Source organism: Chinchilla lanigera, unplaced genomic scaffold, assembly GCF_000276665.1.
Source record: "Chinchilla lanigera isolate Chin_1 unplaced genomic scaffold, ChiLan1.0 scaffold00066, whole genome shotgun sequence".
In the NCBI taxonomy this organism is placed as follows: domain Eukaryota; kingdom Metazoa; phylum Chordata; class Mammalia; order Rodentia; family Chinchillidae; genus Chinchilla; species Chinchilla lanigera.
Window position 1 is genome coordinate 10,491,053 of NW_004955467.1, and position 22,341 is coordinate 10,513,393.

At 41.1% G+C, this 22,341-nt stretch overlaps 1 protein-coding gene across 6 annotated transcripts in view; it reads right to left on the bottom strand.

The window, feature by feature from the left end:
• Positions 1 to 7,171: 7,171 nt before the first annotated feature.
• Positions 7,172 to 22,341, bottom strand: part of Znf232 (zinc finger protein 232) — a 27,726-nt gene continuing 12,556 nt past the window's right edge. The window contains exons 2-6 of one of the 6 annotated variants that reach the window (XM_013522239.1): positions 11,094 to 11,584; positions 10,343 to 10,500; positions 9,731 to 10,174; positions 9,274 to 9,472; positions 7,172 to 7,977 (exon numbers count right to left, since the gene is read on the bottom strand). In XM_013522239.1, the coding sequence (XP_013377693.1) occupies positions 7,214 to 7,977; positions 9,274 to 9,472; positions 9,731 to 10,084 (1,317 nt within the window). In that variant the 5' untranslated portion in view covers positions 10,085 to 10,174; positions 10,343 to 10,500; positions 11,094 to 11,584 and the 3' untranslated portion in view covers positions 7,172 to 7,213. Of the gene's footprint in view, positions 7,978 to 9,273; positions 9,473 to 9,730; positions 10,175 to 10,342; positions 10,539 to 10,848; positions 10,871 to 11,093; positions 11,585 to 22,341 lie in introns of those variants that run through there. The other 5 variants (XM_013522241.1, XM_013522240.1, XM_005399638.2 and 2 more) reach the window with 5 other exon arrangements.

Genomic DNA, 22,341 nt, shown 5'->3' on the forward strand with positions numbered 1-22,341 from the left:
GTCAGAGCTAAGGGGTGGCGCACCGCCTGCGGGTTAGTGGAGATCGGAAGGGGACTGGTTTTCCGATGCGTGCACGGACCCGGACACCAACCAGTCCTCCCTGATGTGCATGCTGGGTGACCACATTTACTTGCTGGGATCTGCAGTTGGTGAACATGTTTCACACTCCAGGGTAGTATTCATTCAGCCATGCTGCAGATATTTATAGTCTTCGCCGCAGCCTAGGCTCTTTTGCAGTGCCAGCAGGTCTGTTAAATAATTAATAATTATTACATTTTAATTTAGTTGTGGTAGGAAAGGATGGCATCAAAGCATAGGAGACAGGGCTGACCTTAGAAAGAAAGAAGACACTGCCTTTTGAGACTCTTGGGGGGGCAAGAAGATAGATGTGGTTTAGTGAGTGCTGGAGTCAGCGCTGTGTTTTGGATAATCTGAGATCTTTTGCTGAGAGAAGGTGATGATGCTGGAAATGGGCAGAGATCTTGGACAGCTCCTGGGTAGACTATCCAGAGAATTACAAAGGAGGGAGGAAAATGCTTGTGTGGCCTGGATCGGCTGCTTATGTTGGCTAAGCTGGACTGTGGCTGGGATGAGCAGGGACATTGTCAAGGTAGGTGCTGTGATCCAGGTTCCATTCCACTGACTGAAGGAGGGGATCCCAGGAGTGCAGCGAGTGGGGAAGAGACCTTGGATCTTTGTGTCTTCAGGTGGAGAAGGCTTCAGGTGGAGATCAGAGGTTTCTCCGAATTGGAGTTCACACGGGTGAGAAACCCTACTAATGCAGCGAGCATGGAAAACCATGAGATGGAATTCCTACTGTGGAGTTCATCAGAAAATTCACATTGAGAGACCCTTTGAATACCAATGTAGAAAAACTCTGGTCAGAGCACTCACCAACTTTAGCATCAGTGTATACACACTGTTCACCAATCTGGAGATTTACTGACTATGGGACACTTGAAACTTTGTTTTGATCTTTCCTTTTCTATTTTCCCCTTCCTTGATAAATTAATATTTATTTATTTATTTATTTATTTATTTATTTATTTATTTATTTAGACAGGGTCTCACTGTATAGTGCAAGCTGGCCTTAAACTCACTTATATACCCCAGGCTGGCCTCAGTGATCCTCCTGCCTCAGCCTCCAAAGTGTTGGGATCACAGGCATGCACCACCATGCCCAGTATTACTATTTATTTTAAAATCGTAGTTGTTAATTCATAACAACTCTGTACAAATTAATGAGTTTCACAGGGACATTTCTATACTGCATGTATTGTACACTGATTGTGTTCACACTCCCTTATCTTGATATTTCCTCCTATCATTAGGGTCATTTTGTTTTCCTGCTTGAGGATAGGGGTGACTGTTGTTGAGGAGTGTATCACATTCAGCTTGGGATTGCCACTCAAAAATTAATAAATGAGGGGCCAAGGACATAGCTCAGTGGCACAAGCACCTGTCTGGCAAGGTGCTTGTCCTCAGTTTGATTCCCATTATCAAAAAAAATTTACATAAAAATTAATAAATGAGCCCACTTGGTGGCACATGTCTCTAATTGCAAAATTTAGGAGATTGAGGCAGGATTGTGAATTCAAGCCTACCCTGAGCTACATAGAGAGTTTCAGGGAGCCTGGACTAGAGTAAGACCCTGTGTTACAAAAAAGATCAGATCTTTTCCTTGTATCATCTTTATTTCATAAGAGCTTTTGTTTATTTACTTCTTGAGCTCATGTATGTGTTTTCACATTATGTCTATCTTCTTGGATATGGTTTTTTCCTGAAGTGAGTTTTGTCTGTTTGTTTTTCAATACTGGGGCTTGAACCCAGGGATTGCTGAGTTTTTCTCCAGCACTTTAATTTTATTTCAAGACAAGGTCTTGCTAAATTGCCCAGGCTGAGTTCAAACTTGCACTCCTTCTGCATCAGCCTCCCAGATCGCTAGAGTTATGGGCAGTGCACCACCATAACCGGCATGAGCATAATGCAACTGTTTCTTTCTCCCCTTTTTCTGCTCCAGATAGTTTACTAGAATATTTGCTCAAAAAAAATCTGTCCTCTGTTTTCTTTATCCTTTGGACTCACTCATAATCTAGAAATAATTCCAATTAAGCAACAAAATAGAGTAGTAAGATATGAAAGTGAATCAAGGAAGAAACCATTTGCTTTTTGACACAGTGAACCAAATAAACAGTGCAGCATCTTGAGCAGACCCAGAAATCTCTTTAAAATTCAACATGGATCATATTATCTTGGTTATTCCTTGAGTTTGTTTCCTGCTCCACAAAGTGGGGAAGATACTTACTTTTCAAGGCATTGGGAGTATATACATAATAATGTACCTGAAAGCCCAGTACCTGGTACATATTGTGGGCCAAAAAATGTAATGCGTTTTCTCCCTTACACACTTTCCTTCCCCTCTGATTTACTCCATATTAAGAATGCTTTGTCACAGCATTAAAATTTAAGGTGAATAAAAATTACATCTTAGATACTACATTATACTTTTTTTTTTTTTTTACTTTCTGTCGTTTTATTTTAAATGTACACTATTTTGTCTTCCTTAAGGATGCCACATAGCTTTTGTGAGTTAACGTGGGAACCTTATTACCTTTTATAATACTTTGTGAAGTCTAACAAGTGGGCTTCCAATAAAATTTCTAAATGTAACATGTATGGAGTCTATCATAGAAGGCTTCTTCCTTTACAACTGGGAATTCTATTGTGAAGTAACTACAATCTTTAAGTTTCTTCAAAAGTCAATATTTTATTCTATTTCTTATACATGTTTTAAAAGACTGGATCTCCCTTACATAATTTAGGCTGGCCTTGAACTCACTGTGTAGCCTAGGCTGACCTTAAACTTGTGGCTATCCCCCTGCTGCTGCCTCCTGAGCACTGAGATTACTATATAGCATGAGCTATCATGGCTAGCTTGTTTCTTACACATTTTGGCCCTTGTTTATAAAATAAGAATTCACAGTTGGGCCAATTATCTTACCTGTGTAATTAGTACTGGTTTTAAGCAATCTGATAATGATTGCGCTTTGGGATCTTTTTCATGTTTCTTGGTGGTTGCTGAGCCTCTTGCACCTCTGGGCTTAGGCTTTCCATCAACTTTGGAAATTTTTTTAGCCTTTATGTATTTTCTGCTACCCTCTTCCCTTACCCCCTGGGTCTCGTTACAGGTTTATTAGATCGAATGAAGTTATCCCACGACTCACAGATGCTCTGATCATCTTTTTTTTTCTTTTACAAGTATTTTAAAATCTGTTTCACTTTGGATACTTTCTGTTTAGTATATTTTTTATCATTGTATTTTTCATCATAATTTGGGCCTTTTAAAATATACTCTATATCTCTTCTTATATGCTCATACTTACGTTTAACTTCTTGAGCATGTGGAATACAATAGCTTTTTAAATGTCCTTGTCTACTAATTTTATGATCTATGCCATTTCTGGATGTTTCTGCTAATAATTTTTCTTACTATGTGTCATATTTCCTGGAGGGTTTTTCGTATGCCTTTAATTTCTGATTGTATGCTAGGCACTATAAATCTTGCATGTTGGGTGTTTTGTTTTTCTTTTTTCTAAATTCTGTAAATATTTTTGAAGTTTGTCTTGGAATGCAGTTATTTGGAAACAAGTTGATTTTTAAAAAGATAACTTGACAGAAATGTTGAGCTCTCTCTACCCCCTCAACCCCTCTGCCAGTCTGTCTTCACAGGGTGGTTTCCAAAGGAGCCACGCTACTGTGGCCACACCCCAGGAACCACAGGGCAAGGAAAACCTGCAGCAGGAAGATGCAATGGTGAAAGGATCCTGCTAAATCAAATGCTCAAACTACTTTGCTCAGTCTGCTAGTTCCTTTGTCAGTGGCTTCCTCCGACAGACATCTTCCTTATCCAGGCAGGGCCCTTGCCTGTTCCCGTATATGAGATTTTTCTGGTGGAGTCAAAGAAATAGGTATGATAGAGTACTCAGATAAAACGAAGATATAAATGAAATTATTCTAACTGCACTTATTCCATAACTGGTTTCATCGTTAAAAGACTTTATGATCCCTGAAGATGGCACCAACAATTGACTAAAGTTCTTGTATTTTTCTCTTCCTGAGTATAAAAGTGCCTCAGGTGTACGTCACATTTCCCTTTGATGAGAGAGCTTTTCCCAGATGTGCAGCTGAACAGACAAGAACCTCTGTGTTAGGCAGAGGATGAATCCACATTTCTTACCAATCTCAGTCTCTCTGCCCACAAAGCACCTGAGCAACCACTTCTTCCAGACCAGGTCACCAATATTTATTATGGTATTTGTTGAAAAATCTCTACTTAGGGTATTTACAAGGCATACATAGGTTCCCCATTAGGTTCCCAAGATAAACAAGTCTCTGTCTCCCTTTGTCTCCTGCTGTGGCCAAAAGACCACAATTTTTACAGATGTTTGGTCAGCTGAAGGGCTGGGAACCTCCTGCTATCGGAATGAACTGCAAAGTGCACATGTGCACAAGGCACTTGCGCAGAAACAGGAACCAATTATTATACAAGTAGGTCCCTCAAGGATAAGGAACTCGTTCCTGAAACAATCACACTAAGCACACAGGACATTTGCTGTAGTAGCTTCTTTTGCACTTAACAAAGGCAAGAGATGTTTCAGGTCAGTGTATTTTGCCTACAAAATATTTTTCTGGTTTTACCTCTCTTCAGAATGCTGAATATAGGGCTCTGTAATTGGAATTATTTCTGGAGTGACCACCAAGGCCAGCACTCTGATCCACATTCTTGACTTCTTATCCCCATCCTGCTTCCCCTCATCCAGCCTTGTCCCCTCTGGGACCAGAATGGTGTTTCCCTCATCAAACACCCGTGGGTTGCAGAAGTGTGAAGATGTCTCATGGAGTGGAAGGCTCCTCACTGTCTTCCCAAATTGTTTTCTTCTTTCCGGCAGTAATAGTTTTTCTTGTTGTTGTTGTTTTTGACACAGGGCCTCGCGTAGTTTAGGTTGGGCTTGAACTATGTAGTCTAGGCTGGCCTCAAACTTGTGACATCCTCCTTCCTCAGCCTCTCAAGTGTTGGGATTTGTGGGATGCCACCACCACACCAGCTTGAAGGAATAGTTTTAATTGGGCAAATGGCCATCCTGCTAGAATGTTTTCTAACTTCTCTGAAAGATAGATGTGGCCACGCAATTGAGTTCTCACCAAAGGAGTGGGTCATATTCCATGTTTACTGGATGGGAAATCACTTCCTGTGACTATAGCTTCAATTTTATTGTAAGCTGGAACATGGGTATGGTAATGACCCACCTTCAACGCACAAAATTGTTCTAGCCCAAACAGGGTGCACGGGCACACACTTGTAATCCTAGCACTCTGGGAGGTTGAGGCAGGACTGCAAGTTTGTGAAAAAAATGTAACGTACACCTGAGGCACTTTCCTGCCCAGCCTAGGAAACTTAGTGAGACTTTGTCAAAAAATTTAAAAAAAGGTTGGGGATGTAGCTCAGTGCAAAGGTCCTGGGTTCAATCCCTACTTCTAGGGGGTTGGGAGGTAGGGGTAGATATCCTAGCCTAGGGGAATGAAGAGCAAGATGTACAGTACATGGCCCCTGAATTATCTGGTGAAACTAAACTGAGCTGCCCACTAGGCCAGAGCATGACATTTTTTCTGTAAAGAGCCATATGGTAAATATTTTAGGCTTTCTGCACCACAGTCTGTCACATCTCTTTTTAAACACCTAAAACATGTAAAAATCATTCTCAGCATTGATGCGCCACACACAAACAGGCCATGAGCTAGATTTGACTTGACCCTTAAACTGTAGTTTACTGATCGCCTGCTACCTCTGCATGTTTATGTGAGAAATAAACTTGTATGTTAGGAAAGTTTCCTCTAGCACTGAAATAGAGATATGGATAAAAGGGTGTGGTTTATGTAACTACAAGGAAGACAGCATGAAGGCAGCGGGTAGAGCACAAGGACAGAGGTCCCAAGGTGGAAAGCAGCTTGAAATGTGGATCAATGATCATATTCTCCTACCTCCAAATCTGTAGAGATTTTCCTTTTGCCACGTGGCATGTTAGGCTTTGTCAGTAAGGGGTACTGAAGGGACAAGGCAAAAAGGAAAGGGCTTTTTTCAAGTTCTTTTTGGCGATTCAGCAGCACTTGCCCTCCAAGGAGTTTCACCTGCAGCTGCACTAGCGGCTGCTTGCTCATCAGTCTTGGCCTGCCGCACTTCAGCGAACATCGGTACCGAGTGGGCTACAGCCACTACTGTGTTGGCAAAATTAAACGAGGTCAAAAAATCTCTCTGCAGTGTTGCATTTACTGATTTCCAGTGTGATATTCCTGCAATTAATTTCAATGCAGATTTGGGAAGAGATGTGCAAAACTGACTCTTGCAAACCGGCTCTAGCACACCTCTAGAACAGCCATTCTCTTACCCAGTGAGGTCTGTATTTCAGTCTTGGGCAGGGGTGGGGAGGAGTGGGGGCTAAGCCCTTCTTTCTTGAGTATTCTCCCTCAGCCCTACAGGTAGTAGCTGTATCCCGTTCCACTATTCCTATATTCTTTAGGGAGTGCATTACCTTCTTTATTATATAACCCCCTTTTTACAAGTTAATTTTTTTTTTATCTTAAACTTCCCTGCTTAACTTACTAGTATGGTTTCCAACACCTGTCTGGTCATTTGTGGATGATCCTGTTCAAGGACACAGACTAATATGGGTCTGACAGAGACAGGACAAAAAGTTTCACAAAAAAATTTGAATAATGATCGCTGTTTGACCAGCTACTGTGTGGCAGGAACAGAACTCGTCTTTTTTTTTTCTTTTTGACACAGGGTTTCACTAAGCAGTTCAGGCTGGCCTTGAACTCACTTTGTAGCCCAGGCTGGCCTCAAACTCACAGCAATCCTTCTTACTCAGCCTCCTGAGTGCTGGGATTACAGGCATGCGCCACCACGTCTGGCTACTTTTTTTGAAGTCGGGGTTACTATCCTCATTTTATTAGTGGACAGCTCAGGAAGTTGTTCAAATTTATGCCAGAAAGGAGAAGCAGCACAGTTTGGCTATTATTTGTAGCCAAAGAAATCTTAATCAAAAGATATAAAGTAATAAAATCTGCAGTAATGTGAAGTTTTTCCTAAATCAAGAAAGACACAGGAAAAACCTTAAGGTGCTTATAACTTTTATGGGCACTCATTCTAAGTAGGTTAGACAAAAGTACAAGTCTGTCTGGAGACTGTCTCACCTTTGGTACACTTTGGTACACTTTCTTTGCTCTCATGAATTCTCTGATGTCTAATAAGCTCTGAACTCCATCTGTAAGCTTTCCCACACCCTTTACACATAAAAGGTTTCTCTCCACTGTGAATTCTTAGATGCTGACTTAGATATGAACTTTGACTAAAGGCCTTCCCACATTCATTACACTCATAGGGCTTTTCTCCTGAATGAATCCTCCGATGTTGAACAAGATGAGCACCCCACCTGAAGGCCTTCCCACATTCATTACACTCATAGGGTTTCTCTCCTGTATGAATTCTCTGATGCTGAATGAGGTTTGAGCTCTGATTGAAAGTTTTTCCACAGTCACTACACTTAAAGGGTTTCTCTCCAGAATGAATTCTCTGGTGGATTACAAGATGTGAATTATAAATGAAGGCTTTCCCACATTCATTACATTCATGGTCTTTCTTCCCTGGAGGAGTTTTCTTATGGGTGACAACCATCTGTCTGAGACTTTTTTCCTGAGCAGGGGATGGCCTTGGTTTTTTCACTTTGGGATTTCTCTGCCGCTGTTTTAAGGTGCCCTCAACTTTTGAGGTAGCTTCAAGTGTAGAGGTGTCAGTGGCAAGGTTTTCCAAGAACACATGTGATTCCACTTTAGTAACGGGTGGCTGTGGCAGTGAGCCTTTGTCGTTGAGTTCTGGACGATCTTCTGCAACAACCGATGAAAAATCTAAGTGTACCTGTTCTGGATGTATGGAAAAGTGACAGTTAGGTTAGGATTTACATATCTGAGATGCAAATAAAAACTTAAAAATATGATTTATATATATATGAAAAAGACTGGAAGGATATTTACTTAGATTTACTAATGGTTATTCTCTTCGTGATGGGATTGTGCAGGGGATGAGGGTTTCTTTTCTTTCTTTTCTCTATCCTCATGCTTATATAGTTTTTTAAGTATTCTATAGTGGAATACTTAAAAAGTGCACTTAAAAGATACAGAAAGTTTCAAAGCAGGAACGTCTCAGAATTCACTCTTAAAAAATAAAAGAAAAAGTATTTTCAAGCAATTGGGGAGTGATTAACTGATGTTGGAAAGCAAGGGAAAAATAAGGCAGAAGAATCATTAGGGTTAGGAAAAGAGATGTCCTAAAGGTGAAAAGAGCGCCTTTCCTGGCTCTGTAACCTTCACCTCTTCTCTTTCATATCCCTTCCTTGTAAATCTCCAGATGCCGAAGAGGATCATCATGCAGCTAGCTCCTCAAAGGGAGAACTCAGCTCCCTGCTTCTATCTGCTGAATGCTCTTTGCCTTTCCCTTTGATCTGTTCCTTTACAAAGGAAGAAAAGAGAGCTCCCACCACAGCCAGAGGCTAGGGATTGAGTCCAGCCTTGTGGAGAGAGGAAAGATTGTTTGGGAGAGGTATATGGGCTAAGGAGGATGCTTCCATAGTTGATCTGAAGGGTAGAAGGTACATGCAGACATAATAGTTTTAAATGGGAGCACGGGAAGGTAGTGGATAAAGATGACAGATTGTGTCTCTCATAGAAGAGCTTCATAAATTAAAAAAAGTGTGTTTTGGAGAGTATGAGGAACCTAAAAGGGAAATATTTCAAGGCTGGTCTCTAGCTCTGGGCAGAGCTATCATGGACTAGGAGCCAAGAGCAATAGGGATAAAGAAGCTCCAAGTGAATAAACATTTTATGGTCCGGCTTTAGGGCTCCCTAAAACTAAGAGATGCTACTCAAATTTTATATCCAAACGTATGCTAGATTTAACCTACAGAACTATCTTATGAGGTAAGTTATTCTTTTTCTTTTGCGGGGGCACTGGTGGTGTCAGTGACTGAACCTAGGAGCTCTCACATGCTAGGCAAGTACTAAACTACTGAGCTACACTTCCAACCCCAAGGTAGATTATTCTTATTTCTAATTTTAGGGTGATGAGACAGGCTAACTCAGTTAAGAGGTATGAAAAGACCATAATGATTATAGCAAATATAAGCACCTCACATGTGCCCCTTATAAGGAACTAGACAGTACCTTTTACTTTCTTTTCTTCCTCTTCCTCCCCAGAATTCTGTTTCTCACCACTCTCTGGGAAGGGCTGGGTCTCCTGAAATTCACACTTGAGCTGGGTCTCCTTAGGTTGGAGCTGGACGCCTGCTGCCTGTTCTGGTCCCAGAGGTTCCTTCTGCTCCCATGGCTCTTCCTGTGCAGGTCCACATGCAGGGCCTGGAACCTGCAGGTGATCAGGCACCACTTGTTTTATGTGGGACCAAGCCTTCCAAGGAGACTTTAGAGAGCCTCCTTAGAGTCAGCACAGGGGAAGGAAGAGGAGTTAGAGTCTCTTTCTCATTCAGAGGTTGAAGGTAGAAAAGACAGAGACAGAAACACATACTAACTGTTCTACCTTGGCACCTTCCCCTACTGCTGCCCCTCTGAACAGCCTGAAGGTCACTGATCTGGCTCCCACAACAGATCAAATCCCCCTTCCCACCTGCGGTCCTGGTTCAAGTCCTTTCTTTAAGTCCTCCAGGACAGTCACGGCTTCCTCTCCACTCTTAGGGTGATGTTCCCGCACCCAGGACTGGAGCTCCTCCGGCAGGATGGTCAGGAATTGCTCCAGCACCAATAACTCCAGGATCTGCTCCTTGGTATGTCTCTCTGGCCTCAGCCACTCACAACAGAGTACCCGTAGTTGGCACAAGGCCTCCCGGGGACCAGGAACCTCCTGGTAGCAGAGCTGTCTAAAGCGCTGGCGGAAGATCTCTTGACTGGAAGAGTGGTTCCCTGTTAGCTTGGTTTCATATTCCCAAGACTGCTCCTCTTCCTTTGGCTCCAACATCATCATCAACTCTTGTTCCTGTGTACCCTGAAGCACCAGCTGTCAGTGACTAGCTTTGCACAAAGTCCACATCAGGTGCAACCTTTTAGGGCCACCCTGTAACAAGAAAAAATCTTTTGTCATCTCCCCTCAGCCCCATTCATTAAACGCATATTTGACAGCTATAAAGAGTCAAACCCTGTACAATACCCTTTGGTCCCTCTCTCTCCTCCAGTCCTCCCCTGGCCCCTGCTCCACTAAAATCACTCCTTTTGAGAAACTTACAGTCTGGTGAAGACAGACGTGATCACTGTGAAGAAGCAAGTATGAAGCAAAACGCACGTGTGCAGATTCCAAGCCCAGGGCTGACTGGTTTTCAGTGTGTGGTGCAAGGGAGGAAGACTCCTTCCAGATGACCCCGGCCGTCACCCTTTCTCAAAATTCTGTAGTAGTGTTACAGCAAAAGAAAAATGCAAATCCCCTAGGATTTGAAGCAGAACCCTGTTATATGGTAGTTATCAGCAAGAGGCTTGCTCTGGGGCAGAGTATAGCATCAGAGGTAACTAACTGAAGGAGGCAACGTATCCTGAGGACATTAAAGCAGCATTCAGAGGTAATTCTGGCTGAGGACAGAGGAGGCGCACGGACAAACAACACAGGCGGTGATTCAGAGAGATGCTCTGGCTCAGCCAGTGCCCAGCAGAACTTCTGTGCTCGGCCTTGCCAGGCAACCACCCAAAAGCCCAGGGGAGGAGCTGTGCTGCTAACGAGTAGCAACAATCCATTCTCACCTTTCACTTTTCCCCTTGTGCCCTGGGGAAAGAAAAGGACAGGAGACTTCCCCAGTGTCCCCTCCAGCACGTGATGCGGCGCAGGCAGTGGATCGCGCGTTAGTGGGGACACAAACCCTGTTCGAACAATTCTGCGGAGCTGCCTGCGAGGCTTGCTTCTAGCAGAACTCCCGCTGTGTGCGGTGACCAACAAAAGTAGTAGGGCCAGTGCGATGAACCTCCAGGTGGCCGCCGCCGAGACTCACCTCACAGGGCCAGAGCGTTGCGTAGGTACCGCCACACCGCTGCTTCCACCCGCCTCCGCTGTAGGTTCGCGCCTGCGCAGCCGCAACACGACTTCATTTCCCAGAAGCCACCGCGCCGTCCGCTGCCATTGGAGGACTCGTGCTAGCGAGCGAGGAAGTGTACAAGGCCCCTTTGTGCCTGAATGGCAAGCTGCCGGGTACTTTGGAGGCCGCTGGGAGTTGCAGTTCGTGGATGAGGCGGAGGCCGGCGAGGGCCTGCTGGACCAAGTTTGGGAGCCTTGCCTTCTTAGGAATTGCACCCTTTCTTGGTTTATAGGCCTAGAGAAATACCAGCGAAACTCGAGCCTTGGTCATGGTCCCCTTGCAACATTTATGTGTTGTTTTCTAGTTAAGTCTTCCCAGACCTGACCAGAGGGTCATAGTGGAGGAAGCAGTCCTCTCAAGGAGAAAATTTTCCTTAACCAACCATCTGCCTTCCCAATTAACAATTCCTGGAATATAGGGGATGGGGAGAAGAAAGAAAAATTTTAAGGTCTCATTTTACTGTCGTAACGAGAAATAGGACTTGTTTTTTTTTTTTTTTTTTCCTGGTACCGGGAACAGAACTCACGACGTTGCACTTGCCAGGCAGGCGCTGTGCCGCTGAGCTAAATCCCCAGCCCCAGGACTTGTTAATAGGGGAAATTACTGCTTTCTTGAGAAAGATGCGTCTGATTTTGAGTAGTAGGAAAGGTAAACATTATGAGAATGGAAAAGTATAGTAGGTTGTCCAAACTGACAAGGGAAAAAATGAGTGTGCTAGAATTTGAACAAAACAGGAAAAGAGACAAAATGCAAAGTTTGAAACAACGTACCATAGAAAGCAATAAAAAGAACATGTCAGGTAAAATCTATGGTGCTGTTGTGGCTTGTATTTAGATGTCCCCCCAAAGCCTCACCTGATAATAGGTGAGGTTTTTCAGAGGTGGCTGGATCTAGAGTGTGTGATGCTGGAATTGATTCATGGTGCAATGCTAGGATCAAGGTCAATAGGATTAAGATTGTGAGAGCTGCCTGCCCTAAGTAGCCTGGATAAGCTATAAGGGATAGAAAGAGCTATGGTCATCCCTTGTTATCTTCTGCCTGCCATGAACTATTTCTCCTCTATGATGTCACCCTTCCTTAGAGCCAGTGGATCATGGACTGAAACCTCTACAAACTGTGAGCTAAATAAGCCTTTCTTCCTTCAACTTTGGCTGTTGGATGTTTTGTCTCAGTGATGAGAAAAGTAACCAAGACAGAATTTGGTACCAGGAATGGAGTTATTGCTGTGACTATACTTGACCATGTGGTTCAGGAGCCTCTGTGACTGGCTTGTGGAAAGATTTTGGAAAGTTTAGAGATGTTTACTGAAAAAGTAGAGCTGGAACATTTTGGGCTGTATTTGATGGGAGATTCCAGTCAGAGCTCAGAAAACCAGAACACTGATAGAAATCCTCATGGTAAAGGTCAGGCATGAGAAGTTTCTGCTGGGAAGAAAGACTATATTGGCTGTTGGACTGGAATTATTTAACTTCCTTTTCATTTGTATAGGGGCTTGCAGCTAAGAGTTTGCCTTAAATCTCAGAGGAGACTTTGGAGTTAGACTTTTCAGCAATGCTGAAACTGTTAGGACTTTGGCAACTCTCGGAGATGAACTAAATGTGTTTGGCATAAAGGGATGTACATGAATCTTTGGGGGGCCAGGGGCAGAATGTTATGGCTTATGTATGTAGATGTCCCCCTAAAGCCTCATACAGTTATAGTTGGGGCTTTTTCAGAGTTGGCTAGATAAAATATGTGTGATGCTGGGATAAGGGTGTGTGATTACTAAATTAGTGCACTGATTGGTTTGGCACTGCCCTTATCCTAGAATCTTAGATACATGATAAAAGGGGCAGAAAGATACTGGATTTTTTTTTTTTTTTTGTCTTTTTGAGACAGGGTCTCGCTATGCAGTTCAGGCTGGCCTTGAGCTTTCTTTGTAGCCCAGGTTGGTCTTGAACTTGCAATGATCTTCCTGCCTCAGCCTCCCGAGTGCTGGGATTAGAGGCAGAGAGATACTGTTAAATTCCCTTGGTTATTTGCTTTTGCTGTCTTCTGCCTGCCATGAACTGTTTCTCCTCTGTGATGCCCCTCTGCCAGGCCACCCTGCTCTGGGGCCAGCTGAGTATGGACTGAAACTTCTACAAACCGTGAGCTAAATAAACCTTTCTCCCATTAACTTTGGGTGTTGGATATTTTGTCTCAGCAACAAGAAAAGTAACTAACACAGTTTCCTAGTAACAGCTATACTTGAAAATGCCTTTATTATCTCTTTTATTAAGAAATAAATATATAAAAGAATTTAAAATTCATCTTAAGAAAATTTAGTACATATTATGTATTTATTTAGTTATTATGCTGGAGAATGAATCCAGAACTTTATACATGCCAAGCAAGTGCTTTACCACTGAGCTACATCCCCAGTCCTATACATTTTAAAAACACATTAAAATAAGGCAAAAGAAACAAGGTAAAGTGATTAATACAGATAAAAAATGAATTAATGAAATAGAAAAATAAAAAATTGTAAGTTTAAACACGTGTTCATTTGAAAAGAGCATTAAAATAAACTCTTTGGAGCATGATTAAGGAAAAGCAAATTAAAAATTGGTATTAGGAATGAGAAAGTGTAATCATAGAATCAGGAGAAATTTTAAAAATTAGAGACTTACTAGTTTTAGTGTAGCCTATTTAAGAACTTAGGTTAAATGATTGATTTTGTAGTAAAATAAATTACTAAAATTATGCATATTAGCTAAATGTTTATAAAAGAACCCTGATTCAGAGGTAGAAGATCCAAAGAAAGTGATAGAGAATTTAGATATTTTTGAGGCACTATTTTCAGAAAAACAACATTTCCAAATGAGAATCTTTATAATGTTCAATTAGAAACTAACCACTAAGTTAACTTTGCCCAAGCAAAAAATAGTTCAACCTGAGTTTTTTCTGCAGTATATGCAGCTTATTTTATATTTAGAGAGGCAAGAAAGGCAAGCAGTTGATTTTCTTGGAATGCCAATATCTGGATTGCTTTGGGGTCATTAATAATACTGTGGTCCATTCCTGGAGAAGTGAGTACTGGGCCAAATATGCTGAAACCTCCTATCCCAAATAAACAGAGGTGATTTGATCCTGGGACAGAGGCAAAGCCAATAGTTAGTCACACACAGAGGACAACACTGAAAGTAGACATTTAACTAAAAAGATCTTTGCACTAGAAGCAAAGCTTTTCACTATAATTAACCTGTAAGGCTCAACACAAAAATAAACAAAAAATAGAAACAAGAGAAGACAAGTGAACAAAATGTTTCCCTAAACTCACAACTCCTGCAAAGCTAAGACATGGGGCATCAAACAGGTGAAACCAAAAGTTACACATCCAAATATTAGGGGGAGATAACAAAGCAGATCAATAGGGCATTTGGCAAGCCTAACTCCAAGTAAAAAACATATTGGGCCAAATATACAAAATAATCAGTAAGTCTACATAAGATACTAATGAAAAGCTAGCAGAGCTAAACAAAATGATGCAAATATATGAATGATCAGCATAGAAAAGAATTAAGAGTTCATAAAAGAGGGCAAGGGATATAGCTCAGTGGCATAAGTTCCTGTCTGGCAAGCACAAGGTCCTGAGTTTGATTCCTGGTATGCAAAAAAAAAAAAAAAAAAAAAAAAAAAAAAAAAAAAGAGTTCATAAAAGGCTCCAAATTCATGTGATTAAAAATTCTATCAAAAGTATGGGCCACAGATGTGATCACTATGAAGACAGAGTTTCAGAACTAGAAGACAGCTGTTCTCAGTGACCAATTAATGAGAACTACCTTAAAAACAAAAAGAGAACATGAGTAATTGATGCAGCAGCTCATAGATGGCACAAGGAAGACTAAGATTAATTGGAATTGGTGAAAAATAAAAAGACAACACAAACAGAACAAAACCTATTTACTAGAATAATAGCAGGAAGCTTTCCAAACAAGGAAAAAGAATTTAATGTACAAATAAGTGAGACAGGGCTGGGGATTTAGCTCAGCAGCAAAGCACCTGCCTGGCAAGTGCAAGGTTGTGAGTTCAATTCCTGGTACTGGAAAAAAAAAAACAAAAAACAAAAAACAAGTGAGACATATAGAACTCCAAATAGTCATGATAGAAAAAAACCTCTCTGTGACACATTATAATCAAAATCCCAGAAGTCCAACAAAGGTACAGAATCTTAAAGTTGTTAGAGGAAAGCAATGAATCATTTATAAAGGTAAATGATTAAAAGGTAAATTAGAATTAGAGCAGACTTTTCAGCACAAATATTAAAGGCCAAGAGATCTTGTAGTAAATGGTTTTAAGCCCTAAAAGAACAATTTCCAACCCAGACCGCCATATCCTGCAAACTGTCTTTCAAAATTGATGGATAATAAGATATTTTCATGATGAAGGGCATTGAAAGAAATTCATGACCAGAAAACCAATACTCCAAAAGACATTCTCAAGGATATCCTACAAAGAGGCAATGAAGCTAACAATAACAATAAATCTAAAAGAACTAATTCACTATGTAGGTTGAGCAGTTATGTAGAAGGGAAAGGTAGGGGACTGACAACAGTAAAATAATGCAATGACAAGAATAAGTCAATACCTATCAGTAATAACCTTCAGTGTGAATGGTTTCAATTCCCCAATCAAAAGATGCAGAGTGGCAGAATAGGCCAAGAAACAAAATCCAATGGTATGATGTATACAAAAAACACATTTAACCCAAAAAGAAACTTATATACTAAAAATCAAAGGATGAGAAACAATATTCCACGGAATGGGAACACCCACCCAAGAAAAAGCAAGTGTAGCTATCCTATATTCACACAAAGTGGACTTCAAGCCAAAGCTAATAAAAAAAAGCAAAGAAGGTCACTATATATTGGTTAAGAGAATAGTACAACAGGAAGAAATAACAGTTTTTAACATATACACACCAAACAATGGCATACCTAACATCATAAAACAAGTACCTTGGACATAAAAGACAAGATAAATATAAATACAATTATAGTTGGGACCTCAATGCCCAACTATCACAAGTAGATTTTTTTTTCCACAAGTAGATTTGAGAAAAACTCAAAAAAGAAATGCCAGCATTGACTAGAACCTTTGAACAAACAGACTTAATAGATATCTACAGTGTTCCACCCAAGAACAATAGAATATACATTCTTCACAAAATCATATGGAACTTTCTCCAAAGTAGACCACTTACTAGTCAATAAAGGAAGCTTAGGTAAATATAAAACATTTGTAATAATATCATGCATATTAATAGATCATAGTGCAATGAAACCAGAAGTCAATGGCAATCTAGAAGTCATAAATTTCTTTAGATGCTCTTTATCATAAGCATGAAATATCTTATTTAACTTAATATGGAAATATTTAATCCATCACTTTTTTTTTTCTTTTTGAGACAGGGTCTCGCTATGCAGTTCAGGCTGGCCTTGAGCTCACTTTGTAGCCCAGGCTGGTCTCAAACTCACAACAATCCTCCTGCCTCAGCCTCCCAAGTGCTGGGATTACAGGCGTGTGCCACCACACCTAACTAATCCATCAATTTTGAAAGATAGTTTTGTAGGATATATTAGTCTGCATTGAAAATTGTTTTCTTTTACAGAAATTATGCAAATGCACAGAAACTAAACAATACACTCTTAAACAATGGATTACAGAAGAAATCAACAAAAGAATAAGAGTTTCTAGAAGTAAATGATAATGCTAGTACAGCACACCAACACTTCCGGGACATGTCCAAGGGAACAAAGGCAAAGAGGAGGGTAGGGGAAATAAGTTGAATAAAGATATGCCATGCACAGAAACCTAGTAACCTTGATTAATTTAAACATTGTATGTCACAACATGAGCTATGATTAATAATATCAACAAGAATGAATAATGAGATAGGGTAATTAGAAGGGAAGGGAGGGAGGGGGAAGGAAAGGCAAGAGGATTAAAAAAAAAAGAACCAAGCTGTAATATGTACATGTGACCACTCCCCAAGATGATAGTAAACTGCATGAACTGCAGATATGTACTAATAAAATAAAAAATTAACAAACAAAACAGAACTTATGGGACACAAAGAAAGCAGTCCTAAGAGGGAAGTTTATAGCTGTGAATTTTTTCAAATAATTATATACTGAAAACATGTAATAAAGAACAAACAACAACACCACCACCAAAAAGTGCTACCTAGTGCAAATTGCCTGAAACTACCAGGATTCCATCTGGTTACTACTGTTTGGAACTGGAGAAGTGAAAAAGGCCTTGAAGATTAATCTATGTAGACAGGTGATTACGGTAACAATATAGAATAAAAATCATTTGGTAAATATATGTGGAACTATATTGGAAGTTATTCAACAATCTTTCACTGTTTCCTGTGAACACATTAATTTAATACCAGTGTCTTTAAACCAGGCCTTCTTGAAATCTATACGAAAGGAAAACCATATGAGCTACAGAAGTGCGTTAGCCTCAAACTGAACTTGGTATTCTCCATTCCCATGTGAAGATTAGGCAGAGATACCTCTTGTTCCCCCAATCTTTTCTTCTTCATAATAACTCATTATAGGGGGCTGGGGATTTAGCTCAGTGGCACAGTGCCTGCCTGGCAAGCGCGAGGTCATGAGTTCGATTCCCAGTACTGGAAACAAACAAAACAAAAAAAACCCTCATTATAGTATCATTTACTATTTAAATCACTTATACACCTATCGTGGAGGGAAAAAAAATTTGACCAAATATAAGTACACAAGACAATATTCTCAGTTTTTTAAAAGTAAAAGAACATTTAGGTATTTAAGATATATTAAGCAGAAGATAGAACCACTCATATTTATTTAAAAATGAAATGTTTTAAATTTATGTGTCTTGAAGGTAAACTAAAACACCAGTTTGAATTTAAAACATTATTATATAGTAACAGATATATATCTTCAGATATTGGATTAATTTATCTCTGGTTGTCTGAAAACATGTTGGGTGAATCACACTGTTTCACTATTCCTGGCAGACTTCAGGGTAGCCTCAGTACTAATTTTGAGTGCCTGATTCTCAATGTATCTTTCAAGCAGAACTTGATACTGAGCTATGTGAAGCTATTTTGGATTGCAGGCAGGCAGAATTTTTCATATTGCAGGCAGTCCCTGAAGTTGTAATCCATATATTGGTTCTCTGAGGACACACTGGAAAAATTTGTAAACAATATTCTCATGGCGTATTCACATGCGCCATTCACATCTTTAGCTTATCCATGTTGGTAAAGCCTTGTGTAAGATGGGTAAAGTCTTCATGATGGCAATTTTTATTTTTTATTTTTCATGTTATAAATGAATATCTTAGCTTTGATACTCTTCATCATGTTTTCCAAAGGAATTCTTTCAAGGTGAAAGTTTGGCTGAGGGAGCTAAATATTTTTCTCAATTTCTGGATTTTTTCCCCATTGTATGTTGTTCATAGTAATATATAATATAAATTTCAGATCCTGGTATCTTTAACAGTTTTCAGCAATGGCTCCAAAGACTCTTCACAGTATATGCTGTGTGATAGTTAATTGTGGTGTTAATTTGAATAAGAAATGTCTAGCAGATTGACTTAGCATAGTTCTGTGTGTGTGTGTGTGTGTGTGTGTGTGTGTGTGTGTGTGTGTATGACGGAATTACTGAAGATGGAAGACCCACCCTGGGTATGGGTAGCACCAACCAATAGGCTTGTAGACTGGGTGGGATAAAAAGGGAAAGAAAGAAGAAATCTCACTGTTTCTTGCTGACATGCCATGTGCAAGCTTCTGTTTTAATGCCCCTCTGCCATGCTACTCTGCTTTAGAGCCAGCCAATTATGGACTGAAACCTCTACAAACTGTGAGCTAAAGTAAACCTTTACTCCTTTCATTTGTGGATGTTGGGTATTTTGTCCCAGCAATGAGAAAGTAACAAAGATTATTTTGGTCATGACAGTGGGGTCATTGTTGTGACTGTACCTGACTATGGGCTCATAAGCCTTTGGAACTGACTTGTGAGGAGAGCTTGAAAGGGTTTGGGGGTGCCAATTAAAGAAGCACCTTGAGAATGCATTATGCCGAACTTGATGGGAGATTCTGGCCAGAGCTCAGAAGACAAGAATGCTGATAGAAATCCAGTCAGTAAAAACTAGGCTTGGGAGATTTTAGTTGAGAAGAAGGTCCACATTAGCAATTGGCAGAAAATTTGTCCATAGTTTGCTCATGTCCAGAGATCTTGGTGGGAGACTGAGATTAAGAGGGAGCAGACTAATCTGGCAGAAGAAATTTCAATGCAGTCTAACATTGAGGTGGTGGCATACTACTGTTGGGGGCTTTTGTCCAGATGTACCTTGAGAATCAAGACCAAATGGCCCAGCAAGATGATTTAAAAAATTCTGAGTTTGGTCAGAAAGGAAAGTGTTGTAAAGTTATAGCCTGCAAAGACAGAGCAGAGGAGGACTTGTTTGCTGAAAAGATTAGCATTAAAAAGCCAAGTACTTTGGAAGAGGACAATAGAAAAGATGGGCTAAAGACCTCAAGAGAACCATCAGGACTCCACACTTTGCAGCCTCAAAATTGCAAATATGCAAGCCTTGAAAAAAGAGCCCCAGGGCATCATGTCCCAGAAGGGTGGTGACCTAGGCAATTTGTTCCTTGGGGTTGGGTTCATAGCCCTCAGCAATCCAGGCACTTCACCTCTACACTCAAGAGAGAAGGAAGCCTGGCTACTGCTCCAGCTGGCAGCAAACCTTGGCATCATTCACATGGTGCTGGCTTTAGCACATGCAAAATGCAAGAATTGTGAAGTCAGGAAGGCTTCCGCCCAGATTCCAGAAGGCCCAGGAAACCAAGCAGTGTGTCCCTGAGAAGGAAGGTATGAAGCTGTAAGTATGAAGCTAAAAGTGCAGTGGAGTCTGCAGAATTTTGAAGAATCCAGGAATGTGGATCATCTGTGGAAAGCCACAAGGAATAAGCAAAACCTGCCAAAGAGAAATATCATGAGGGACATAACCACTATCAGTGTCATAGGGGTAGGGCCACCCAAGTCCTTTGGAGTTCACATCTTCCCACACATTGCCCCAGGTGCTGGATGTGGATCCACAGGATTTTGTGGGGGATTGGGTAAAGAGTGAATGGTTAAACTGTGGGACAAAAGCATGCGGGCTCTGTGAGAAGTGAATGATTAAACAACAAGAAATTTATATTAATGAGGTATGTTGTGTCTGGCCACTGTCCTTCCCCTTGCCACAAGAAAACTGCCTAGCCTTAAGACAGCTTCTTGCCCAAACTGATTTTCTTTTGCTTTTTTATCTTACACTGATATCCTAAAGAAAAGCCTGAGGGTTCTCACCTTTGGTGCTACTCCTGGTATTCTTCATGACTCTGGGTGTTCGTGGTTGAGTAGCCACCCTGGCCCTCTCAGTGATTGAACTAAGTCTCATATCTGAGTAATCATTCATTCTCTGCACTGCCATGGTCACACACTGTGACAGGATTTAATGTTTGCCCTGCTGTATTTTGGTCTTGCTTTGGCCCCATTTCTTTCTATCCCCCTATTTCTACATTTTTTGAATGAGAATGTTTATCTTGTGGCATTGTATCTTGGGAATGCTTAACTTTCTTTTCATTTGGATAGGGGCTTGCAGCTTAAGAGTTTACCTAAAATCTCAAAGGATAGTTTGGACTTGGGCCTTTCAGCAATGCTGAACTGTTAGGACTTTGCCAACCCTTAGAGATGGACTAAATGCCTTTTGCATAAAAGGATGCACATGAATCTTTAGAGGGAATTTTATGGCTTGTGTCTAGTTGTCCTCCCTCCCAAAGCCTCATGTGATCATAGGTGAGGCCAGATCATGGGTGTGTGATACTGAAATTAGTCCATTAATCTAGCATAGTTTAGCATAGTTCTGGGTGTGGATGATGGACTAACTGGAGGGGGAAGGCACTCTCTGGGTGTGGGTGGCACCAATCAATAGGCTTGTAGTCTTTCTCTTTTTTTGTACTGGGAATCGAACTCAGGACCTTGCGCTTGCTAGGCATATGGCAGAAGAGACTTGCACATGACATGGCAGCAGAAAGCAGTGAGACTTTTTCCTTCTTTCCCTTTTCATTCCATTCAGACTACAAGCCTATTAGGGCTGGGGATATAGCTCAGTAGCACAAGGATGACTTGTTTTGTGGGTAAGAGTTAACCTTTTTCTTCAGCCCTCATCATTGCCCAATGTGCTTATGAGCAATCTGGCCATGGTAGCAGGGATGGAGGCTATGCATTGGCTCAGCAATATGACTTCTACTCACCAAGGCTGATCTGGCTACAGCCACTGCTGAATGCCCGACATGCCAGCAGCAGAGACAAACAATGACTCCCTAATATGGCCCCATTCCCTGGGAATGAACAAGTGATCAGCCTGAAACCTGGTGGTAGGTTGGTTATACTGGAGCACTTCCATCATGGAAAGGGCAGTGCTTTGTCCTTATAGCACGGGCACTTATTCCGGGTATGGGTTTGCCTTCCCTGCACACAATGCTTCTGCCAAAACTACCTTCCATGGACTTACAGAATGCCTTATCTACCATCATGGTATTCCACAGCATTGTTTCTGACCAAGGAACAAACTTCATGGCTAAAAAAGTGAAGCAATGGGCTTGGGCTCATGAAATTCACTTGTCTTATCATTTTCTGCACCATCCAGAAGCAGCTAGATTGGTAGAAAGGTGGACTGGGCTTTTGAAGATGCAGTTATAGCACCAGATAGGTGGCAATACCTTGCAGAGCCAAGGCAAGGTTCTCCAGAAGGCTTTATATGCTTTGAATCAGCATGCACTATATGATACTGTGTCTCCTATAGCCAGGATTCATGGGCCCAGAAATCAAGGGGTGGAAGTAGGAATGGCACCACTCACCATTACCCCTAGTGATCCACAAGCAAAATTTTTGTTTCCTCTTTCCATGACCTTATGCTCTTATGGCTTAGAACTCTTAGCTCCAGAGAGGGAAAAACTTTTATAATGATTCCATTGACACGACTGTGATGATTCAACTGAACTGGATGCTTTCCCCTGGTCATTTTAGGCTCCTCATGCCCCTGAGTAAACAAGCTTGGGGGCTGGGGATTTAGCTCAGCGGCATAGTGCTTGCCTGGCAAG